Source organism: Chanos chanos, chromosome 5 (genome assembly GCF_902362185.1).
Source record: "Chanos chanos chromosome 5, fChaCha1.1, whole genome shotgun sequence".
NCBI lineage: Eukaryota > Metazoa > Chordata > Actinopteri > Gonorynchiformes > Chanidae > Chanos > Chanos chanos.
In genome coordinates, this window is record NC_044499.1 from 43,961,185 (window position 1) to 43,983,556 (window position 22,372).

Consider the following 22,372-nt stretch of genomic DNA (forward strand, 5'->3'; position numbering starts at 1 on the left):
TGGAATTTCGTAGAACACAAGTTACATGGCATATTAAAATCATCCAATGCTTTAAGAATCCTTTTTCATCTGCTATGTGTTTAGATATCGTTGACAGGAAATACACACACACAAAAAAAAATTAGAACTAGAGACCCCATAGTTTCCAAACATCTAGCATGAAGAAATAAAAGAAGTTGAGCTGAGTCCTCCACCTGTCAATAATAAACACACGACTCTACTCTTCAGGAATTGTTTCCTCTATACACACAGAAGAAGTGCACAGAAGAAAATGTGAAAACAGCATGGAAATCATTTAATCAGTTAAAAAAAAAGAATAAGACAAAGGCATCAGATGTGAGAGGATGTGTGTCTGAGTCCCCCATGTTGAGAATGTCCATTCATTGTGCTGTCTGTTGATGGGCTGAAATTAGTGCAGGAGTCACAGGGCACATCTCTCTTCTTTTAACCAAAGTCGATCCGTGGTCGATATTCTAGTACCATTGGGTAGGCCTGCAGAGGGATCAGATGCATCATGATTAGGTATTATCAGTTTATTTTAATTAAATTTATCACCGTAATGCTCTAACGGGTCGATTATTACCCTGTAACAATACAACAAATGAAATAATACAAACATACAATGATGTATTTTGAATAAAACAAGGAATTACACCAGTAACCTCACTTGAAACACTGAAGTTGTAAAGCTCTAACATAACGCTTAAAGCTGAATAAGAGAGCAACGCAATAATGCATTCACCCATCCACCCCCCCAACATACACACACACACATACACACAAACACAACCCCCCACCCCTACACACACACACACACACACAACACGCACACATACACAAACAAACACTAACACACAGTAATGCAGTACATGGGACCCTAGCTGAGTCCTATTTTTGGAAAAGAGAGAAAGGACATTTCTGTTCTGTATCAGAGAAAAAGGAAATGAAGTGTCAGCTCACAGTGACCCAGTTTTATGCCATTTCACCCCAGAGGGAATTCATTCTAAGCTTCAGGTAGATGCCATCCATTCTGAGGTGGACATACTCAGATAAAAGAGGATATTTAATGGACCATGCTTTTGATCTAGCCTCAGCAGATATCCAAAATCAGCTGATTATTTCAAAGCCACCGCTGACATACTGACAATTAAAAAATAACTACTTCAGTCAGATTCCAGAATAATAACTGAATGTGGGCTATAGCTAAGCAACCCGACAGATCAAGCGGAACTGTGTGTACAAGCATTGTACAAGCATGGCATTATTTCATTCATATGCTAATTTGTGTTCAAGCAACAAAATGATGTTTTCTCTTTGTACTACAATCTAAACACTAGAAATGCAGAAACATGCTAAAATGTTCCGTAATACATAAAACTAAACAAGTAATTTGGCATATTTTTGCGAATATGTTTCATATTCAAAAGACCTCAGGACATCAGGAGTGGTGTAACTGAACAGTGTGAAAGTAGACCACTCTTTTCAACAGGGCAAACCAGGACAGGATATGGTGGTGTTAACAGGAGCTGTGGCTATGACAGCATTCTCAAGGAAACTTCATGGTGCTCAGTGGGCTTACTGGAGAAGGGAGAAGCTGAGGCGATGAGTCCCAGAGACAGACCCCCTGCCGGGGCAGCTGTTGGGGTCCCTCAGGCTTTTCCACACCTGTCCTGAGCGCACTAATACAGCCATTCATGACCTGAACCTTGGCCTCCGGCTGCCAGAACCCCCAACAAGCTCATGTAAAAGTGACAATCATGGGGATGGAATTAGCAAAGAGGCGCCCAGCCAGGAAAAGATTTTGTGGGTCAGGCCGAAGTGCACGGTTCTACTGGCCAAAGCAAAAAAAAAAAAAAGATTTAATAGCTGGAGATAGATTTAACAGTCAATAGCTGCATCTCCCAAGTTCCATCCTATAAAGGGTAACCACTGCATAAGTATCTTATAGCAAAACAACGTGAAAAATGAAAAAGTATATTTTATTATCCTGAGGTATTAGTCCGAGAAGAGCTGATCCACATCATTTTATTAAGTGAGTATGATGTTGATTAAATTATGCTGAGAGGCATTCGAGACCATTTTCACACAGAGTAGAGACACACATGACACATGCCACACATACAGTATCGAATTCAACACTGACCTTGTCAACACATACCCCCCCCCCCCCCCCCCCCCCCCCCAACACCCTCACCCCACTTTTTTTCTTTTCTGTGAAATGAATAAACGTGGTAATATACCAGTCAGCATGTGCTAAACCATATATGCCATATGTGTATGACACTCCCAGGTCAGAGGTCACATAACCCATTTTATAGTGGCTCCAAGAGCACCTCACAGACATCTACAGTATTTGGAGTTCAGGAGTCAAGAACTAAGTGGTAACAAGGTCCCTAGCACCAAGTCTAACCTAAAAAAAAACCTAGGTTAGACTTAAGGCTAGGAATACCATAAAGCTTCTCCATGTCAACTCAGGGCATGATTGGTGTTATGGTTATTCTTTTTAACTTGGCAACAGACAAAACATGAAAATGGTATGACTTAAGCTAAATTTTGTTACGAAACATCAAACTGTACTGTATATCTTTGATTCTCGAGAAACTGGCAAAGAAAATGGCTGTGAGAGAGGCATTTTAGAAGTCTAGCTCCTTAATCAGCTTAAAAATGAGCGGTAAGTGTCACATTAAATGGATCCATCACTGCGCTTATCTTTGAGGAAAAAGTGAAAGGTCTGAATTTTAAACGTGAAAGGAGCGTCGTAACAGCTTACATTTTCTCCACGAAGCCTCCATCTTGTCATGTAGATGAACTCCATGGTGTGGTCTTTGCCCATGATCTCACCGTTGCATAGAACATCTAACTGTAGAGGAGAACAATAGCTGGTTAATCACAGGCGCTCAGCTCAAGACTTCCATTATACACCTCCTCATCCCAGAGCATACAGCTGGAGGTGTGAATAATTAATTTAAAAGGGCGGCTCTAGGAGCCAATGTGACAAAATTGAGTTGAGATCTTCAGAAGTGTTAAAGAACAGAGCGTGGTTCATTCAAGCTCAAAAACAGTTTGATGACAGATACTGACAAAGAAAGCATTACTTTATATTCCTTCCTCATCTTTGTATTAACTAGCAACGCTTCATGTTATTTACTGATTAATACTGGTTAATACATTGACAGAGAGAGAGAGAGTGCTAGAATCGATCTAAAGCAGAATTATAAGACTTCTGATCACAAGAGATAATGTGGGTTGTCCACAGTTTTATCACTGTTCCAAATGTAGAGACAGAGATTATCTTAAGCAGCAATGTTTTATAGCATCAGACATTTCATAGTAATGTTAACTAAGCAAAATAATGAATACAACCAAATACATTTTTCTAATCAGCTCCATAGCAGACATGTGCAGCGTTAAACACCATGCACTGCCCAGTAACTACTGTTATGTTTTACTCCTAAATCCTTTAGTCAAGTAATCATACACTCTAGCAGAGTACAACACTTAAATCGAGGACTTGAAAATATTATGATGAATTGCACACAAAATCACACACGTAGGAACAGCAAATTTCACATTGGCAGTTGCCCTCTCATGCATGGAAGTCGAATAGTGAAACTCAAAGCTACCATACAGATTCAGGACAGACAGCTCTCTAACATATTGAGCATGAGATTAACTCCCCATGCCCCACCAAAAAAGACAAGCTGTACTATGAGCAAGCCCCGCACATGTGCAGAGACGCTGACATGCATGATTTTACGCATCATGCAAACCTCACATACATATAATGTAATAGGTGGAATTTATTCATTATTGCTGCATATGTTGAGTGTTAAGGTCTTACCTCATAAGAACTTGGAAGCTTCAGCTTTAGACTGAGAAACTTCTTGATTGTTCCAACAGTGACTCGTGTTGAGCAGCGAATAAATTTCTTCATTAAGCCCTGAGGAGGTAGATAAAAACAAAAGAGCACATAGTCACAATAATTTAGGTACACTTGATCAAATTCTCCAAAAAAAAGAAAAAATCCCCCAATTCTGGGAGGCTCGTTGCCATGATTTTAAATGAACACATAATGAGGTTAGACTCAGCATTTTACCACTGAAAAGCACTCCAAGTTGTATGTCTTCATTAGAAACGATTATGGTCTACTATCTCCACAACACAGCCCTCATATTGCTATCCAATTATGAACTGCAGCTATAGTGTTTTAATGAGGAAACATAGTAATAAAGGAACTAACTTCCTAATTAGTCCTGGAGTGTATTAGTACACTGTCAGTATGAATAACCTGCTTTACACAACAGAGCTCTAATGAAAGGAAAGTGCGTAGTTATTATTAGTTAAAGGTTGAGGTGCACAACTGGCATTGATTTAAAGTGGATTTGATGAAATATGACAAGTAGTCTCATTAAAGAAACTGAGGCTTTGAAGCTGGGACAAAAGCTCAAGAAAACAAGGACACAAAAGCCCATTACGTCATTGGGTGAATTTGTGTGTTTTGTGTTTTTGATTTAAAGAACTGAATGGCCAAGGAAATTATCACCAGACATGTTCATTTTAATGATAAGATTGTGCTGTTATCATTGTTATCATCCATCCAATGGTGAGCATGTCAGATATGACAAAGGAGAAAGTAAGTAATGATTTGAGAATGGAAAGGGAAGGATACAGAAGAAAACAGGAAAGAGAAAGAGTAAAATGATAAATTATAGTGAGGAGAGGGAGAGACAGACAGATAGACAGACACACAGAGAGAGAGAGAGAGAGAGAGAGAGAGAGAGAGAGAGAGAGAGAGAGAGAATGAAAGAAAGAGAGAGAGAATACAAAGAACTTGAAGTTGTTCTTCATCAAGCTTTGCTTTCATGTTATGTTTGAGATTATGTTCAGGATGAGGTCTACATCGGATCATTAGAGACTGAGAAGAGAAGGGAAAGAAAGAAATACAAGGCAAGAGGATCAGACAGAGCAAGGTAGCTATATTTCCAATATGGCTGACCTTTACGATGTTCTCTCCCATCTGGCCATTATTACGTAGGCAGTCTAGGCAGATGGCTATCTGTGGGTCACTCCTGTGGTAGTCTCCATCACCACCATTATCCTCTACATCATCCATTCTGGCCTTCTTGGACGTAGGCCCATCTTCTGAAATAAGAGCGTGTTCGTGAACATCTGCGTTATTAACATGTAGATCATTAGGAGATACATACCGCTGAGCATGGCAGCATACAGGAGCCATGATCACAGAACAGAGTAACCAAATGGATCGCATATTCGCTTTTCCTTTGACCGAGATAAACAGCATGTTGACAAAACGCATCAACAAAAAAAAACGAAACAAAAAAAAAAAAAAAAGCTCACTCCAAAGGGTGAAATGAATAAATATGCTAATGCAAAAACCGCAGCAGAATCTTTCCTCTTTCTTCTTTCGTATAAAAGAAATGCTTTTCAAAATAGACATTCTTGGTAGAAAATTGACACTGAAATAATTATCCAGCCATTAGGAACTGCTTACAGCTGCAAACACTTATTGGAAGTTGTCTTGGAGATGTGATGAAAAGCTGCATGGTTTGGTAACACAGTGAGCAAAGAGAACATTTTTCCTGCATATTTTTCAGTGTTGAATGGAATACTAGGCTTATGAGCGCTGTGAACACAGCATCTGGATTTCATATGCAAAGTATTGAGTCTACAGTCTTTATGTATTCAGGTTTTTTTTTACATTTGCAAAAATGGCAAGGGGTCAAAAGACAAAACAGAATCAAGAATTGATTTCTTCTAAAGAAATATGCCTCCTCGTAAAAAAAAAAAAAAAAAAAAAAAAAAAGAACACACACACACACACACACGTTTTCCCTGGTGAGTAGCATAACAGACATTTCTAGCATACTGTATTTGATGACATACTTTAACAAGTTGATGTCTATTCTTCAAGGAGACAACAGTGGTGTTTACAATGAAGTGCTCTGCCCCAATGAGCAATCTCATAAACCCACCAAGAAATAATTTGTAACATACTGGCCCACATATTGCTACCATGGGAATGGAATGGATGTGACTCTGGGGTCCACAAGCCAGAGCTCAGTTAGCTCCGACTGATTGATTTCTTTTTTCTGCACCTCGATGAGTCGAAATTGAGAGAAATCTAATCAGGCATCCTTAGAGGACGCTGTCAAAGATCCGCCGTCTGTTATCGCCTCTCTTTTCCAAGTTTCAACTTCCCACTTACATCGACAGCACTGTAAAGCCTACAGGTCCAGCCAGGCAAACAAAAGGCTCTCAATCACGGGACTGTTCTTTTGTCCTTTTATATAATACTCTATCTTCAACACACCAATGGGCCTTGAAACTCCATCAGTGTCCATCTGATGTTCTGGTCCCTTATGTCATTCAGGGATAGCAGCAGCATGGACTAAGAAAGACACTTACAATGGGTTGCTTGGTTACGGTCTGTTGTATCCTACAACTCGTCAAGCTGATTGACTGGTGAGGGGTGAGATACATTCCCTTACTTGCAACGACTCAGGAAACATTTTTTTCTCCTCGTTCGTGTAAATCGTCATGGAGACGTGACGAGGTAGATAAATAGCTGAGTGCCATAACCAGCCCATTCAGCTGAGCAGCCCTAATGTCACTATTCTGACGAAGGTTTGAAGTGCAGATACAGCCAACTCAAGATAAGGTTTCTCACAAAGAAGTACGGCAGGTAGAGAAACACAGCTCTTCTCAAGAGGCTGTTTTTGCAAATCTCAGACGAATCAGTAGACAATCGGGCTTACCTTCCCCATTTTCTTTTGATCTGTTTCTCTTCCAGAACTCATTCTCCTGTTGCTGTTCCTCTGGTTAGTGAAAGAAAAAAAAAACAAAAAAAAAACACAAAAGCAAGGTCACCTTCAATAGCACCAAGGTTAAAGACAGAACAAAGTAGACCCAACACGCTCTCTGTAAGTAAGAGAATATCTTACTCTACTGACATGACAGTTATACAGAAAATTTTTGAAACAACAAAATTCTTACTTTCTCTCAATCCAGGCACAAGTTTGAATATGATTTCTTCCAAAGTATTGTCCAATCTTTGGGATTAAAAAAGAGAAGGGGCAGAGAGAGAGAGAGAGGGAGAGAGAGAGAGAGAGAGAGAGAAAGAGAGGGAGAGAGAGAGAGAGAGAGAGAGAGAGAGAGAGAGAGAGAGAGAAAGAGAGAGGCAATAATGGATTAGTTTGAATAAAATCAGTTTCACAGTCAGAATGTGTTTGGACGTTGACTACATGAGCATGTCCACAGGTGGTCCACATTTTTATCTTGACCATTTGCACTTGTCACAAAGGAAGTCTTCATTTCATGTTGTGACAGATATAGGTACATGGCTGAGTTATTGTCATATCTCTACACTCTCGTGTCAGGGTGGAGATGCTGCACCTGTGTCTCTCAGACCCACAGCTGAGGCCTTGGCTCTAGTGTTGAGTCCAGCTGCTGCCTGGAACACATATCTACCAAGATCAAATTCACTACATTCTCCAAACCCATCTCAGGCCAAAGTCCTGGACCTGACTCAATGCACGTGAAAGTCAAATGTACCCACTGCTGGATAAGGTAAGATCGGGGGTGCAATCAAGAGCAACCGTCACGGCGTTTGAACGTATTTTAATTAAAAACATCTTCTCAGATTAATAGCATCATATCTAGTAGACAACAGTGTAGTTCAATAAACTCAGTAAGAAAAAAAATGAACTTCACTGTAACATGAGAAGCAGTTTGGTTCATTCCAATAAATATAACAGTCTTTAGAGAGTAGTCAAATACATAGTGAAATTGTTTTACCTCAGCATTTCCAAGGGATTTGTCTCATGAACTTGTATGCCACATTTAGGACAGTCGTTGCTATCTTCAAAATGTTGAACAATGCAGCTTTTACAAACTGAAAAGAGAAAATTCAAGTGGAAGTCATTTGCTGAATAAAAGATCTTGTTTATCACTTTACTAAAATAAATATTGCTGTTTTAAACTATTTTGTTATTAGAATTAGAGCCAAGCTTAATGTTTATGTAGTGTTCATGTTAAGTAAGTGGACTTAAATGTGAAACCATTACATTCAAAATCTCTACTTATTAAACATCTGAATGACTGCCAACATGACAGCTGGTTTTTCTATTATGAATATTCCAACCTGAATGGTTCCTTCATAGACTGTTGTATTTGACTACAGACAAAGTTACTGAAATCAAAAGGCTGACATGTAAGTGAATATTCAGGAGTTGGAGAGTATATAAATCTGCATATCTGTGCTGATGAAGCCTTGGCCAGAAGTGCAGGCCTAGAGTAGAAACTGAGACTGTAACCTGGCGGAGCAATAAAGCATTACCGGGCATGGCCTGGCCAGAACAGTAACTATTACATTCCACCAGCCAACCACAGCAGTTACCGCCCCATCTTCACTGTGGCCACATTTGCAACACATGCACACGTGCACACACACACACACACACACACACACACACACACACACAAGCAGAGAAAGAAAGAAAGAAAGAGAGAGAGTGAGAGAGAGAGAGAGAGAGAGAGAGAGAGAGAGAGAGAGAGAGAGAGAGAGAGAGAGAGGGGGAGAGAGAGTAAGAGAGAGAGAGAGAGAGAGAGAGAGATACAGTGGCACAAGTGTCTTTATATCCTTATGAGGATTTCAAATTGACTCTCTTGATTGATTCATTTTACTGTGACTAAGAAGGGACAAATTAACCCTTATCCTAACCTTACCCCCACACAGACATACACACACTAACTAACACACCACGCATAGACACATGTACCAGACCCTGACAAACACAGACACAGAGGCACAATCACATCTACTTTAAACATGTGCATTCTTATATAAATACACTTGACCGCTAGTACTTGCTGACTAAGGGTTTGAATGTATAATTCTGGAAATAAATACATTCAAATACACACACGTTTACCACAAATTCACACAAATACAACCTTACTGTCCTAACGAGATTCAAGCCTTCCACACTGTCTAAGCAAAAAAGCTATTTCTGCTCGCATTCATATGCTGTACTCTGATGTCACACTACCACAAGACAAAATCAGGTCAGCAATATCTAATATGATCTGTGATAAGGGGTAAAATATAGGACACATCACACCCTAAAGCAACTCTTTGGTGCATGCACAGCACTTACTATGGACAAATCTATACATCACAATGCATGCACACACTGCATACACTGGTATCCACTGTCACATCCAATCAGTGATGAGTAAAACACCAACATAACATCTGGTTGTTGTTATCACTGGTCCAATAACTGCTACAAGGATGACTGTCCATCTAATGAAAAGACTCTAATAAGGATACAACACACTGCCTCAAGTTCTATATGGAACACCTCTTATAATAAATTGTATAACAGAGCAGTTCACTTGGTTTGAGACCCCTAATGAACAGGCCTTAGTTGACAGATGAGAAGATTTGGGCCAAGACAGGAAGAAACCTCCAGAGTAACCAAGATTAACGATGGGGTATGTGCTCTCTGGCAAGTGGTTGGTTGTTTAAATGTAAGGATGAGTAGGTGGTCTATTTAATTGTAGAACTGCGTATACACTTTTTTTTTTTTTTTGCTTTAACATCAGTATTTTACTAGCCACAAATTTGTTATGTTGTGTCTCTTGCAAGATAGTGAAAACAAGGAAATTGCTTGGTATCAGAAAGATGTCATGGGAAGATAAGGGCGTTTAGCATTTTCTTAAAATGATCTGAATTTGTTTGTTGGGGAAGAATGATAACCTCACAAAATAAAACAAAACCGACTTCTATAAACAAACAATTTGGACACAACAGCTTATCCACAGAGGAAGATATTGGTTGTCATGGTGACTGAACCCACAGATGACTGTGTTCATCCTGATTACTTCAAATGTGTCATCCTTAGGAGAGAGTTTTCACATCTGCCATTTCATTCTGATACAAAATGCCAAGCAGTACAGGGAAGGCTTATATCAAGAATCAAGAAATATCACCGACATATCAAAATACATGGGCAAATAATAAAATGACATACTTGGAAGCATATTAATTTACACCAAGAATTGTAACTAATAACAACGTCTATATGTTTCTATCATTCACAACATGTTCACACTATTAAGACACCTTCAAAATAATGACATTTTACAAAGCTTAGTGGTGGTGCACTTACAGGTATGGAGGCACTCTGTCACTGTTGTGGGTTTGATGAGATAACCTTTACAGACATAACAGGTGATGAAGTGGTTGAAGTCCTTTACTAAGTACTTTCTCTGTGTTGTCATTTTGCCTTGTGACCAAAGTGCTACTGGAGGGTTTAAGGTGTATGTGTGGCGTTACGGGGAGTGAATTAATGTTGCAGTGTAGGCAGTCAAAGCACTTTGCTGCTGGGGTCTCTCTTGTCTTTCTTTCCTTTCATTCCAGGCTTCGTCCTGAACATAACATCAGGTACACAGCATTTTCATCTCCTGTGTTCTTGTCCTCACAAGGTCTTTTTGCCTGTCCAATTAAAAAAAAAAAAAAACATTTCAAAAAGCTATAATTCAATAAATTCATTTTTGCATTCATCATATTTTTTTAAGTTGCATAACTTAATTACGCAGCCTTTTGTTAAATTACAATCTAATCCTTTGGGGCAGTGAACGCAAATGCACGGCATTTGCAAAAATGACATATGCCGTTTATTCTTCTTCAGAACACTCTACCAAATTACTAAAATTATCACTGACTGATAAAAATCTACATTTAGCACGATTTCCTTAATGTGAAGTTTCCTAATGTGATGGTTAAACGTACAGGTGCACGTTACGCTGTACATTTAAGCCCCGCCCCTCCTGTTTCAAATCGAAAGCGACGGCTACTTGAAGTCACTCGCGAAGTGAAATGACATTTCACAAATGACGTAACACGTCTTACTTAATAAATTATATGTTTGAATCAAATAACAGTGGTTGTCAATCTCTATTACCTTCATAAGTTCTAGACCCGAAGAATATCTCTGGCTACACGTGAGGTGTAACAAACAAAACATTTTTTGCATTTTTGTATTGCAATAGCTGTCACTTCGCTGAGGCATTATCTTGAAGGGCCTATTTTTCATGACAACACAATAATAAATTAGTAATACATTTAACAAGTTACGAGGTTATGCCAGATAGCTTAAGAATACATAGCCTAACCGAGAACTGACGAAGATATCATTTTGAGATGCACAAATAAAATATCATCAATGAACTGCTATGAATTTGGCAACTAGAGCAGCCCTCAACACACGGCGCGGAGACGTGACCGCGAAAATGTATGAATATTATCAAAACTATGGATGAAAATATCATCATTAACACCGGGAAATCACAAACGTCAGTCTTTGCGTCACGTTCCTTAGAAGCTGGCTTACTATGTGTCAAACATTACAGCTGCCTACGAATACCGAGTTGTCAAAAAATCCCTAACGCAGTCCTTCAAGACTGACTTGCAGCCCAACTTGCTGCCACTAGCGTATGTTCCACTTTCTGTAAAGAAGCGTACATTTCCTTCTAAGCCGCGCTGACAAAACATCTAGCTCAACCCTACCGTCTAGAGTAAACGACATGGACCGACACATGCCCAGGAACTTGATATATGACACATGATCGCATTCCCATCCCGCTCGAAACTTTACTGTGAATGCACCTTCAGAAAATGATACGCAGTAGCATCGTATTCTCAGCTCCTAGGCACTACAGCCCATTTCTTACCTTTAAGATATCACGAGTCCATGATCGTGATGATTTAATCTAATTTTGTAATTCTACGGCCAAACGGTGTGTGATGCAAGTCATTGTTACATTACAAAGTGGTAGCTCTGAATACGGAACTGGTTTCAGTTGAAATGATAGGGGAAAAGGGGCGGAGGAGTTTCCAGCTCTTGTTTACGCATTGCTGCTTTATTCATTCCACAGCAGATAGTCTCTGATTGGACACAAACTAGGGCGCAGCCTTCATTTACCAACTAGTTCAGTAAGTGTGAGCTGTATGATAGACGGAGATCTTCGAAAAACGTCTACCAATAAATGCAGACTTCGCCAACACAGACATGGACCATGGTATACGCTTTTAAAATTTAACGTGAAATTTTGTTTCTTCTTCTTCTTCTTCTTCTTCTTCTTCTTCTTCTTCTTCCACCTTATTAATACTGTACAAAAAGGCATGTACACTTATTACGCTCATGACCAAATTCATGATAAAAATGTTTCCATTGTAAAACTTAGTTTAAATGGACCTGTTCTATCGTTCAAACATATTTCATCATTATTCAGTATGATTGCCGCTCTTTTATGCAGTGTACTTTTGTTACTGTGTGACAATATGTGTTAATAAACACAGAATCAGGCTTGACATGAACAACGGCTTTACGAATATATGAATTTATATATAACAACAAACTTAAGCGGCGTGCATAATGGTTCTCTGTCTCGGAATGAAGCCCAGGTAAACCTGATCACTGTTCAATCACTTTGTCACAGTTTATGAGAAGCGTGGATAAAGATTTAAAGCACTGACATTCTGACAATCCCCTAGTTCCACATTTAGACCTAAATGTCTCATTTTGAAATGTCTGTTCAATGCAGACCATATTATTATCCAACCATCTAAGCAAATGTCATTTTTATAAAAACATTTTATTGTATAAATTTTACATTATATAAAGTTAATACAGGATTGTCTGCACCATATCTTCTGTCCACATGCCCCTTTTACCAATCAAACCTAACAACAATCTGATGAAACAGAAATTTGTGCCCAACTCAGTCAAACTTTTTTATAACATGATTTTATCAGAGCACCTTATTTGAGGTTCTGCTTTAAAATAGAATTAAGCATAATTCCTAGCTGTAGACAGGACATGGTCAGCGATGTTGAGATCTGTTTCAATTGGGTGGGTAAAGAATGCATGAGGAGCCTCCAAAAACAGCTGAAAATGAGATATCATTTCACATCAACAGCTGGGAAAAGGGCTCTTTGTGCTAACTGCCACAGTAGTCTTTGCCATGTAAAATTTGATATGGTAAATGTATCAGTGTAGAAACAGTTAGGCCAGATAAGGACTTCCACTGCCAAAAGCAGTTGCAAACTGAGGTAATTTATAGAATATATATATATATATATATATATTTGCAATGAAGTTATATCAATATGTTTTTAAAGTTTGTAGTTAGGAGAGTTAATTTAAATATTTGAAGAGTAGATTTAATCTGCTACATTACCGCATGGTGAAGGCACAAATTGAGTAAAGGAAGTGAGAGAGAGAGAGAGAGAGTAATTTCCAGACTGAGTGACACCTCTCTTTGACAGGACTCATGACAAATGAGGGGGCAGCAAGTTCAAGTCTTACACTTGTGTCTTGTTCATACATAAAAAGGCCCTGACTAAAAGAATCAGTGAGAGGGGAAGAATTTGTCACAAGACGTGAGGGCAAAACAGACTGGTTGTCTTAATGTTTTCCACAGTGGGTGGAAAAAGCAAGGAGCTTGATTCTCTCAAAGGTTAGGACAACAAGTAACTCTTACTGGCTGTGTTGCTGCACATTTGCACATTGTGTACAGAACTTAATTGGAATCATGGAAATAGAAAGGTGAGAACTGAACGTGTTCCGTCTTTTTTATTATTCTAAAAGGTTGCACAACTTGTTTCAATCAGAGTGATATAAACAAATATAAAACAATGGATATTTGCTCTGAAGAAGAACATTGAAGTTTTGTTTATCGTACCCTTTTCAGACAGTATGTTTTTCTTCTATTTAATTAACCTTACCTCATGTAGATGTTTCTAGAGTTCAAAAGTTCAGCTCAAATGTCTTTGGTTGGCTTTCATAAAGCAAAATGTTGATCTTTTCTATTAATTCCACTGGAGCAAGTGTATGCTCAAGCAATTTCTAGAAAAAGGAAATATGAAGTTACATTAATAAATGCTGGTCTCTGGTACATTTAGGCTAACTATATTTTAGAATAATTTCCTCACTGAGCAAAAAAAAAAAAAAAAAAAAAAAAAGTTTAGTTTTCGAAGACTTTCTGTTGTTGCTGCTGCTGCTGCTGGCAGTAACCTCATTAAGAAACATTCCACACATACCAGCCTTCCTCTGTCTGCACAGTCAGCATCGGTGATTGCTTATGTAAATAGAATTGCAACTGTCAGGTGAAAAAAAAAAAAAGGTAAACATCTAAATTGTGGCTGAGTTGTACCGGTGTATCCAAAATGTATAACACATCTGCTTCTCACTGTTTCAGCAAAATATAACACGTGTGGAAAACCTGAATTTCCCCGACAGACAGATAGAAAGATAGGAGACAAAACTGTGTATAAATAAACTTGTTCATCAGCAAGGCTTTTTACTGATTCCTCTTTACACTACTGTAAGCAGTTTATTTCATTTCTAATCAGGACAGTTACATTGATTAACTATGTCCATACTAATGTTGGATCTCATGTCATTTTCAGATCAGACATGACTATGTCACTGCAGGAACAGCGTTTATGGGACTTCTATTCGGATGATGAGGGTGAAATGAACATCACTGAGGTAGGATCAGAGCAGCATGCTTATGTGCATTGTACATAACTATATTATGTACTATATAATGCGTGTGAATTGTCTCTGGATGAAGATAATGTTGCTGGGCATCCTTTGGGTTATTTAATTGAAATTCCTATTCTTTTATTGCTTCTCTGTAACCACAGGGGATCCACTCTCTCGGTCATTTGCTCACCTACTGACCCTCACAAAGAGTTGCAATCAATTAGCTCATGTTGGTCTCCCACTGACGTGTACTAACCAGCAAAGAAACAAACAAATGGCAATGCTGGGAATGAATCCCTTACAAGTTAATTCTGGAATTGCTACTGGTGATTAGTTCAATTATTCTCATCTAGAAGTTCAGTACTCAAAACAGTTTGTTGGCATGACAACCCTCTCATTAGCAACTGTAATCACAGCTGTGAGTCTAGGACCCAATGCAGATGTCTCTTTTTAAGGTTCTAGCAAGTTATTTAAAATCTCCATGAACAAAACAGATATGTTATTGAATAAAAAAATAATAATCAGGAGAAAATCAGTAACTGACAGAAATGTTTCTTATTGCTCGTGAATTGGGCCATGTCAGAATTAAGTTGAAAGAAAGAGACGTATTAAATCATTGTTTGCAGTTAAAGTAGCGTTATGTATAATCAGCCAAGACAATTACTGGTACTTTGCACTTTTTCTCTCTATTTCTTTCACATTAATGACACAAAGGGAGGGCATTTGTCCACTGACAGAGCCTCTCAACCCCGACAATTTTTCATTTTGTAGGAAACGATCAAAAAAGAATATGCAACAAAGGCATATTTACGAAGCATTGTACAAACTACCGTATGTTAAATATGCACGTAAATTATTAGCAGAGAGTCCACAAAGATTCTCCTGTAAACAGTTGGCGATTTGTAAGGGGATGAAGGGGGATGCCATCCCCCTTGTTAGCAAAATGATCAAAATGCATCCCCCTTGTTAACCTGCCACCCACCTGTATACTATATAGAGTAGTGTCAGTGACCATTGGGCCATCACCCCTGTTGGCCATTGGGCCATCACCCCTGTTAAAAAATAGCAAATCGCCTACTGCCTGTAGAGATGCTGCGGCCAGACAATAAAGTACAAAGTCTGTTGGCCTAAATGAAGAATATATTCTGAAACTGTTTCTGTGAGAGAATGATTTGAACACACATAGGAAATGAATGTTATATAGGGATCACTGCATGTCTCACAAGGTTTGAAACGTAGCTCTGTTTCCTCCAAAAGGCAAAATGGTCATGGTTGAGAACACATAGCAATGTGTGTGCGGTCTTATTCTCAGTCAACCTCATAGGGAAGATGGTTTTTTTTTTATGTGTACATATCTTACAGCCACCTCACATCAAGAGAGTCATGGTTGTCAAAAGATTCTTCACTAAGCCTCAATTACTTCATCACAGCCTGCTTTTCCTTATCTGTGACTGTACGCTTTTGAAGTCTTGTCATAGAAGTGATGGAACTAGTCCCTTGACATGAACATTTTATACACATTCAGCTGCTGCAGGCAGTGCTGTCCTCCAACAAATCAAAACACATATCAGCATCAAGATCATATAATATATTATCCAGTAATGTTCTAATAGCAGTTCTATGCCAGTAGTGTGATGTCTTCATAGCTCACGTGTGGTATGTCTACAGCGGCAAGATCTGTAGAATTCTCAGGAGGAACTATAAAGGGCTCTGTTGAGTGTTGCATACCTTAGATGTATAGTACTGTCACAAAGAAAGGAACAGCTGTTTAGGTCAGCAGAGCTTTCAGCAAAACGACCTTTCGCATAATGTAGACTCTCTCTCTCTTTCTCTCTCTCTCTCTCTCTCTCTCTCTCTCTCTCTCTCAGTCTTCCTCTCAGTCTTTCTCTCTTCCTCTCTCAGTCTTTCTCTCTTCCTCTCTCTCTTTCTCCGCTGTGTCATATTGTCACTTACACACAAATACACACACACACAGAGTTATTTTAAATGGTCACTGAAAAGGAGGAACTTTTAAGATTTCGGTATGACGAAGGCCCGTTCAGTTCATTTTAAAATCTAGGAATGTAAAATGAATAAATAAATAAATAAATAAATAAAACACCTCCATAGAGCTCTGTCAAGATTTAATGATAGTAATATGAAATGTAATAAAAATCTGTGAGGCAGCTGAAGTTGATCCACTTTAGGACTTTTACTGACCTGGAGTCAGTAAAAGTGGATAACGAGTTCGAAACCAGGGCCAAGAAACGGTCGAAGCAGATGCACAGAGCAACAGATAGTATTGCAAACAGAATCTTCTTGGACTTTCCATGGTCAGCACAAATATTAAGCCTTTAAAAAAAATCATCCGGTAAACTGACAAGTTAATTTGCTAATCCGACGCTTAATTTCAAGTGACATATTTCTTTAAAAAAAAAAGAAAGAAAGACAACAGAACACATAAGACTCTAATTCTTTGAAAGCAGTTACAAGATTTCTTTTTCTTTTTTTTTTTTTTCTTTTTCTTTTTTTTTTTTTACTTAGTCTTGATCAATTTCCCACTGAATGGCTATTTCTATCTCAACAACTCTGTTTGATTAAGGTATTTTTTCATGTACTTAGCAGACATATGAGCACTTCAGCACATCGTGTACATGTTTTACAGCTCGACAGCATGAAAACATGTTGTCCTCTTGTGTTGCTGTGATGCTGAATCCAATTCCTGACATTCTATACCTCGTGTTTGATGGGCTGTGAGAACAAACTTTACTGTTGGTTATGCCTGTAATTGTTTTGTTGGAAAAAGAGAGAATGACACTCCCCGATTTTTTTTATAATATGGACTGCTTCTTCTTCATCATTCATCAAAACTAATAAAGTAAGAACACATGCTGTAAATCAGCCTCTGTCTTTCCCCCTCGCTCTCTTGCTCTCTCTCTCTCTCTCTCTCTCTCGCTCTCGCTCTCGCTCTCTCTCTTAGTTACGTACACAGGTTGCAAAGAAATGTCACAGGCGGTTGTCATTACAGCATTTGATATGAATGAAAACGGAGCTCTCTGATTGGATAGAGCGCATGTGGGGAACGCATAGCTGCCCTCTTCACACCGTTACATATATGTTGTAACATGCTGGTTTGTCAATAGCTTACTCAAAACCAAGCATCCACTCTTAACAGAAAAGATGGACACCAACACAAGAGAGACTGTAAATATCAGCCTAAATCTCCATATTATACTTTGCATGCTTGAGTTAAGTTAAAACCTTTGGCTGTCTTGTGTTTAAGTTGTGCTTAATGATTATGCCTGAAAAAATTTTTTCTTCTCACATGCATACGATATTTTAGCGTTTACAGCAAATGAATTACTTACCTGGGGGGATTTTAAATTTTGCATGGCCTTGAATGTGTCGTTTTTGATCCTGGAGTCAGAGCTGATCTCTGAAGCATAAGAGAATAGAAGGACTAATCAATGATTATATGTAATGTATGCAACTACGCATCCGATTAGTTTTTTTTTATATGACAAATGAATTATAACCTTTTTAGGCTCCTCTTACCTTCTCGGCAATTCTTTTCTAGTTTTATAATTTAAGGTTAGTTCTCTGACATGTGTTTCATTTACATATGGCAGAGAGATCTGCTTAATCTGTAACATTTGCATCCAGGCAATGGTAAATTAAAGTCAGGAACATCAGGGAAAACTTCAGAGGCACATTATAGAGATAAAAAGCAGAAGAGGGGGGTTCTGTTCTTCAGCCATAATAGACAGAAACATTTACTACCAGTGATTTCTCCTTTACACCAAAATAATTTACCTTACTGCAGAGGGGAAAGGGATTTATACTGTCACGTTTGATGGAAAGCTAAACATAAAGGGGTACATTATGTGCTGAAACTGTGGGAGCAAACATTTATTCTTCCTCTCTCTATAACATGGAGGTTAGGGGAAATAGGGATAAAAAATGGTTTTTTTCTAATGTTGAATGTGTTTGTAAGCAGAGCATAATTCCCATGAGCAGCACTTCAAATGTTCTGCCAAACTGTGCACCTGCAAGTAAGTCATCAAATTAGGTCTTACTGTTATGTCTTTATATAGTCTGGAACTGAGGTATGCCACATATGACAGAGATGCCCATCAGAAAACCACTTACGATGCTGGAGATCATGTTGAAGACCATGGGACTAGGAAAACCATAACTAATGTGAACTGAAGCTGCGTGTCACCAGTCTCTTACCTTTAACACATGCTAATGTTGTAACTGCTTCATTCCTTAATTTGTAATCATTGGTATAAAGTGTGCAAGTAAAAACAGCAACTACCATATATGCTGAGCTTTTATGTGACATTTACTGCTGACACAATTAAAAATAGACACAGGTAATAACCTTATTATTGGCGCAAGTGGGCCAGAAACTTAAGAGAAGGAAAACAAACCAGTAAAATCTGCTGTCTACACTTTTGTAAGACAGGAGAGCTAGGACTCAGTATTAACCTGAACAGTAATGTGAAGTATCAAAAATTCTGGGGGTTTTTGTTTGTTTGGTTGCTTTTTTTTAAGGGTAAGATTTCAGTTTCTTGTGTCTTCCTGTCATTTGACATGTCTTGGGTTTTTTCCCATATGTGATTTGGCAAAGTGTTCTATGTCAGTGGCCTGGTGCCAAATGTTGCTGGTAAGTATCGGGGGGGGGGGAAAGTCACCTTTCCTCAGCCAGATTCTTTGGTCACCTAGTCAGTCCCACTCAGGTTTCACGTCCATTCCTCCCACTGGGAAGTGATGACTGCTAAAGGTTTCTTACTCCTGAAGATTTTTTACCCCCTTCCAAAACACAGTTGACACCAGATCACATATGATGATGTGTTAAGCGTGACTGGAGACTTCTGGCAGAGGTGGGAGGGTAAGCTGAATACACCAGGGATAGAATATGATCTCACTGCTCAGGCGGTTCCAAACACATATATAAGTGATGCTGCACTATGGGTCTGCTAAGCATTTTTGAAAGAAGCTACTCATCAAGGAACAGCAGACATCCACTGGACTATCACACAGCACACAGAGCCTAAAATGGGGATAGTACAGGTTGAAGAGCTGGTATGTTCTCAAGGTTCCTTTTTTGTTCTCTCTGAGGAAAATAAGCTCTCTTCTGATGTATATTCTGAATGGCAACATATTGTTAATGTTTGATATTAACATGGTGTTGGGACTGATAGTGGTATCTAATGAAGAGTTTTATTTTCTATAGCCTTTATATGCTCTTGGATCTTAACTTATTCATAAGATATTATTTATGGTCATTAAAGAACATAACACCTTTAAATTAAATGAACTCAAATAGCAAGCAGAGAATGTTGCCACTGGCACGTGGCTTCAAACTTTAAAGAAAAGAAAATATTTGTTTAAATCCATAATATACTACTGTCCAAAAGAAAAGGAAAAAAAAATCTCTGTTGTTGACAGCTGTTTCTTCATAAATTCCCTCTCCTTCCATTATGACTTGACTCATTCATCGATAAGGAGTGCCTCACAAAAAGCTTACTTTTGCCCTAATGATAATCAAAACAATCTCTCTCTTATTAGGTTACTGGCAATAGATGTGGGATCAAGGAGCCAGAAGATGCCCTGCGGAAGGATTATTCAGCAGGAGAGTATGAGACGTCAGTCAGCCAAGAGAAACAAGATGACCTCAGATCAATCAACGCAAGCTTCATTCAAGTACGACAAGGCATCAGTCAGTGATGCTAGGATATCATTCTAAAGAATCTATATCTCTCTCTATAATGTTTTTTTTTTCTTCTTTTATGTATAGACGGAAATGTTTGTACATTTAAATTGCAGACAGAAAAAGCTGACCACTGGAAACAAGAGACTATGAACGAGCTTCAAAAACTTTTGGAGTTAAAGCAGAAGAGGAAAGCTAGGAGAACACAAGTGCCCAAGATACAACCGGTTCCTGAAACTGATGTAAGACATAAAGATATTTCTTTCACAGTCAGAACCAGTCTGAATTTATATTGATCATTTTACAAAAGGACACGGTATAGTTTGGCCATCTTGCGAGAAGATAAAAGTATCCATTCTTTGTTCCATAGCCTGATTTTGTGGATGAAGATGATTTCCTGGCAGCAGCAACAGATAACAAATTGCCATTGATTGAAAAATATCTCGCCAGAGGTGCAGATCCCAACGCATGCGATAATGTGAGTACGGACAAAGTGTGTGGGTTCATGAACATGTTGTATCCCGGCTTTCGCTGGCTCCATAGCATGCTGTGTTTTTGTATGGTTTCCATAGCTGAATATTTTTCTTTTTCTTTCAATAGTTCAACCGTAATGCTCTTCACAGAGCTTGTTCAAAAGGCAACGTGGAAATTGTGAAGAGGTTACTGGAGGCTGGAGCCATGATTGAAAATAAGGACAAGGTACTGAAAAATATATCTATAACTGATACCTTCTCCATTTTTGTGCTGCAAGCTCAAGAAGAATGTTTCATCACCTCATCAGTCATCAAAAAGACTATGGATGAATTTCTGTTTTATCGGGATTTGAGAGGGAAAAGTCCCTTTTTTTGCAATGTACTGTGTTTTTTTTTTTTTTTAAATTATTATTAACATTGGGGGGGGGGGGGGGGGGGGGGGGGTAAGCAAATGACATGAAGTTTTCATCCCTTTGAGAGATGCTCCTTTGTCCAGTGCTCATTTGTGCTTTTTTTTCCCTGTGGAACAGCTTGATGCCACTGCTGTTCACTGGGCCTGTCGAGGGGGAAGTTTACCAGTGCTAGAACTGCTGCTTAACCAAAATGGAAAACTTACTTCAAGAGACAAGGTAAAGTCACCCCGAACATGCCAGGTGACTGTTCTGTCGCACTGATAACATGAATTGTCAAGGGAACTGGAAAACAAAGACTGACAAGGTAGTTTATCTTGTTCTGTTTCCTGACTCTCAGCTAAACAGCACTCCTCTGCATGTGGCCGTGAGAACGGGACACTACGAATGTGCCGAATATCTTATCCACTGCGGCGCAGACATCAATGCCAAAGACAGGGTAAGAGAGGTCTGAATGAACACATAATTATGGATTGACAGCGCAAGCCAGAGTTTGGGCCTTTTACTTAACCTGTTATTTGCATACAGGAAGGGGATACTCCGATGCATGATGCAGTCAGACTCAACAGATTCAAGTTTATTGAACTACTTCTGCTGCACGGAGCAAATCTGAAACTAAAGAATTGTGTAAGTACTTTCAGTCGTACTCTCTGTTCTTGTGCTAAACTTTAAGACAGAATTCATTTGTATGGATCTGAAAAAGTGATTTTAGGATAGCTCTCCAGCAACCCTGACCAATGTAAGGTTCTGCTCATTACTCAAGTCTGCCTCTAGGAAATGAATTTAAGATGAAGACAGAGCCATCTAGTGGTTATTCTATGAACATACTTTTGCCGGGGTTACCATGGTATCAGTTTAGTCTCTGAGTAGCAATTCATCAGCTTAATCATAAAAATATTTGATCTTTGCAAATATATGGTTGGAATTAGAAACCAATCAAATATTTTTTTTTTAAATCAATACCGGTATTATCCCATGGATCACCACTTTGTCTTCAACAGGAAGGGAAGTCACCAATGGACTATGTTCTCGAGTGGCAGAACGGTGCTAAAACCATCTTGGACAATCTCAAGGTCAAGTAAAGTCAAACTACATACAAGAAGCGGAGGATAAGGAAGAACTGCTGTAAAAGTGTGATCTCAGTGCTAGCAACGTGTGTTCTGCTTTCACATGTGCAGAGAGCTCAAGGCTTAAGCAGAATTAAAACGTGGCTTTATG

General features: G+C 38.8%; 2 protein-coding genes across 2 annotated transcripts; one reads left to right on the forward strand and one right to left on the reverse strand.

The window, feature by feature from the left end:
* Nucleotides 1-403: 403 nt before the first annotated feature.
* Nucleotides 404-10,305, reverse strand: pcgf5b (polycomb group ring finger 5b). Its single transcript, XM_030775806.1, has 8 exons — nt 10,194-10,305; nt 7,816-7,912; nt 7,015-7,070; nt 6,777-6,836; nt 4,997-5,142; nt 3,842-3,940; nt 2,771-2,860; nt 404-492 (listed from the first exon to the last, which is right to left on the reverse strand). The coding sequence occupies exons 1-8, from the start codon at nt 10,303-10,305 to the stop codon at nt 445-447; spliced, it is 708 nt and encodes a 235-aa protein (XP_030631666.1). The 3' UTR covers nt 404-444.
* Nucleotides 10,306-13,620: 3,315 nt separating this feature from the next.
* Nucleotides 13,621-22,236, forward strand: ankrd1b (ankyrin repeat domain 1b (cardiac muscle)). Its single transcript, XM_030775077.1, has 10 exons — nt 13,621-13,634; nt 14,498-14,579; nt 20,130-20,280; nt 20,359-20,513; nt 20,642-20,749; nt 20,872-20,970; nt 21,275-21,373; nt 21,495-21,593; nt 21,683-21,781; nt 22,156-22,236. Exons 1-10 carry the CDS (start codon nt 13,621-13,623, stop codon nt 22,234-22,236), a joined length of 987 nt encoding a protein of 328 aa, XP_030630937.1.
* Nucleotides 22,237-22,372: the final 136 nt, after the last annotated feature.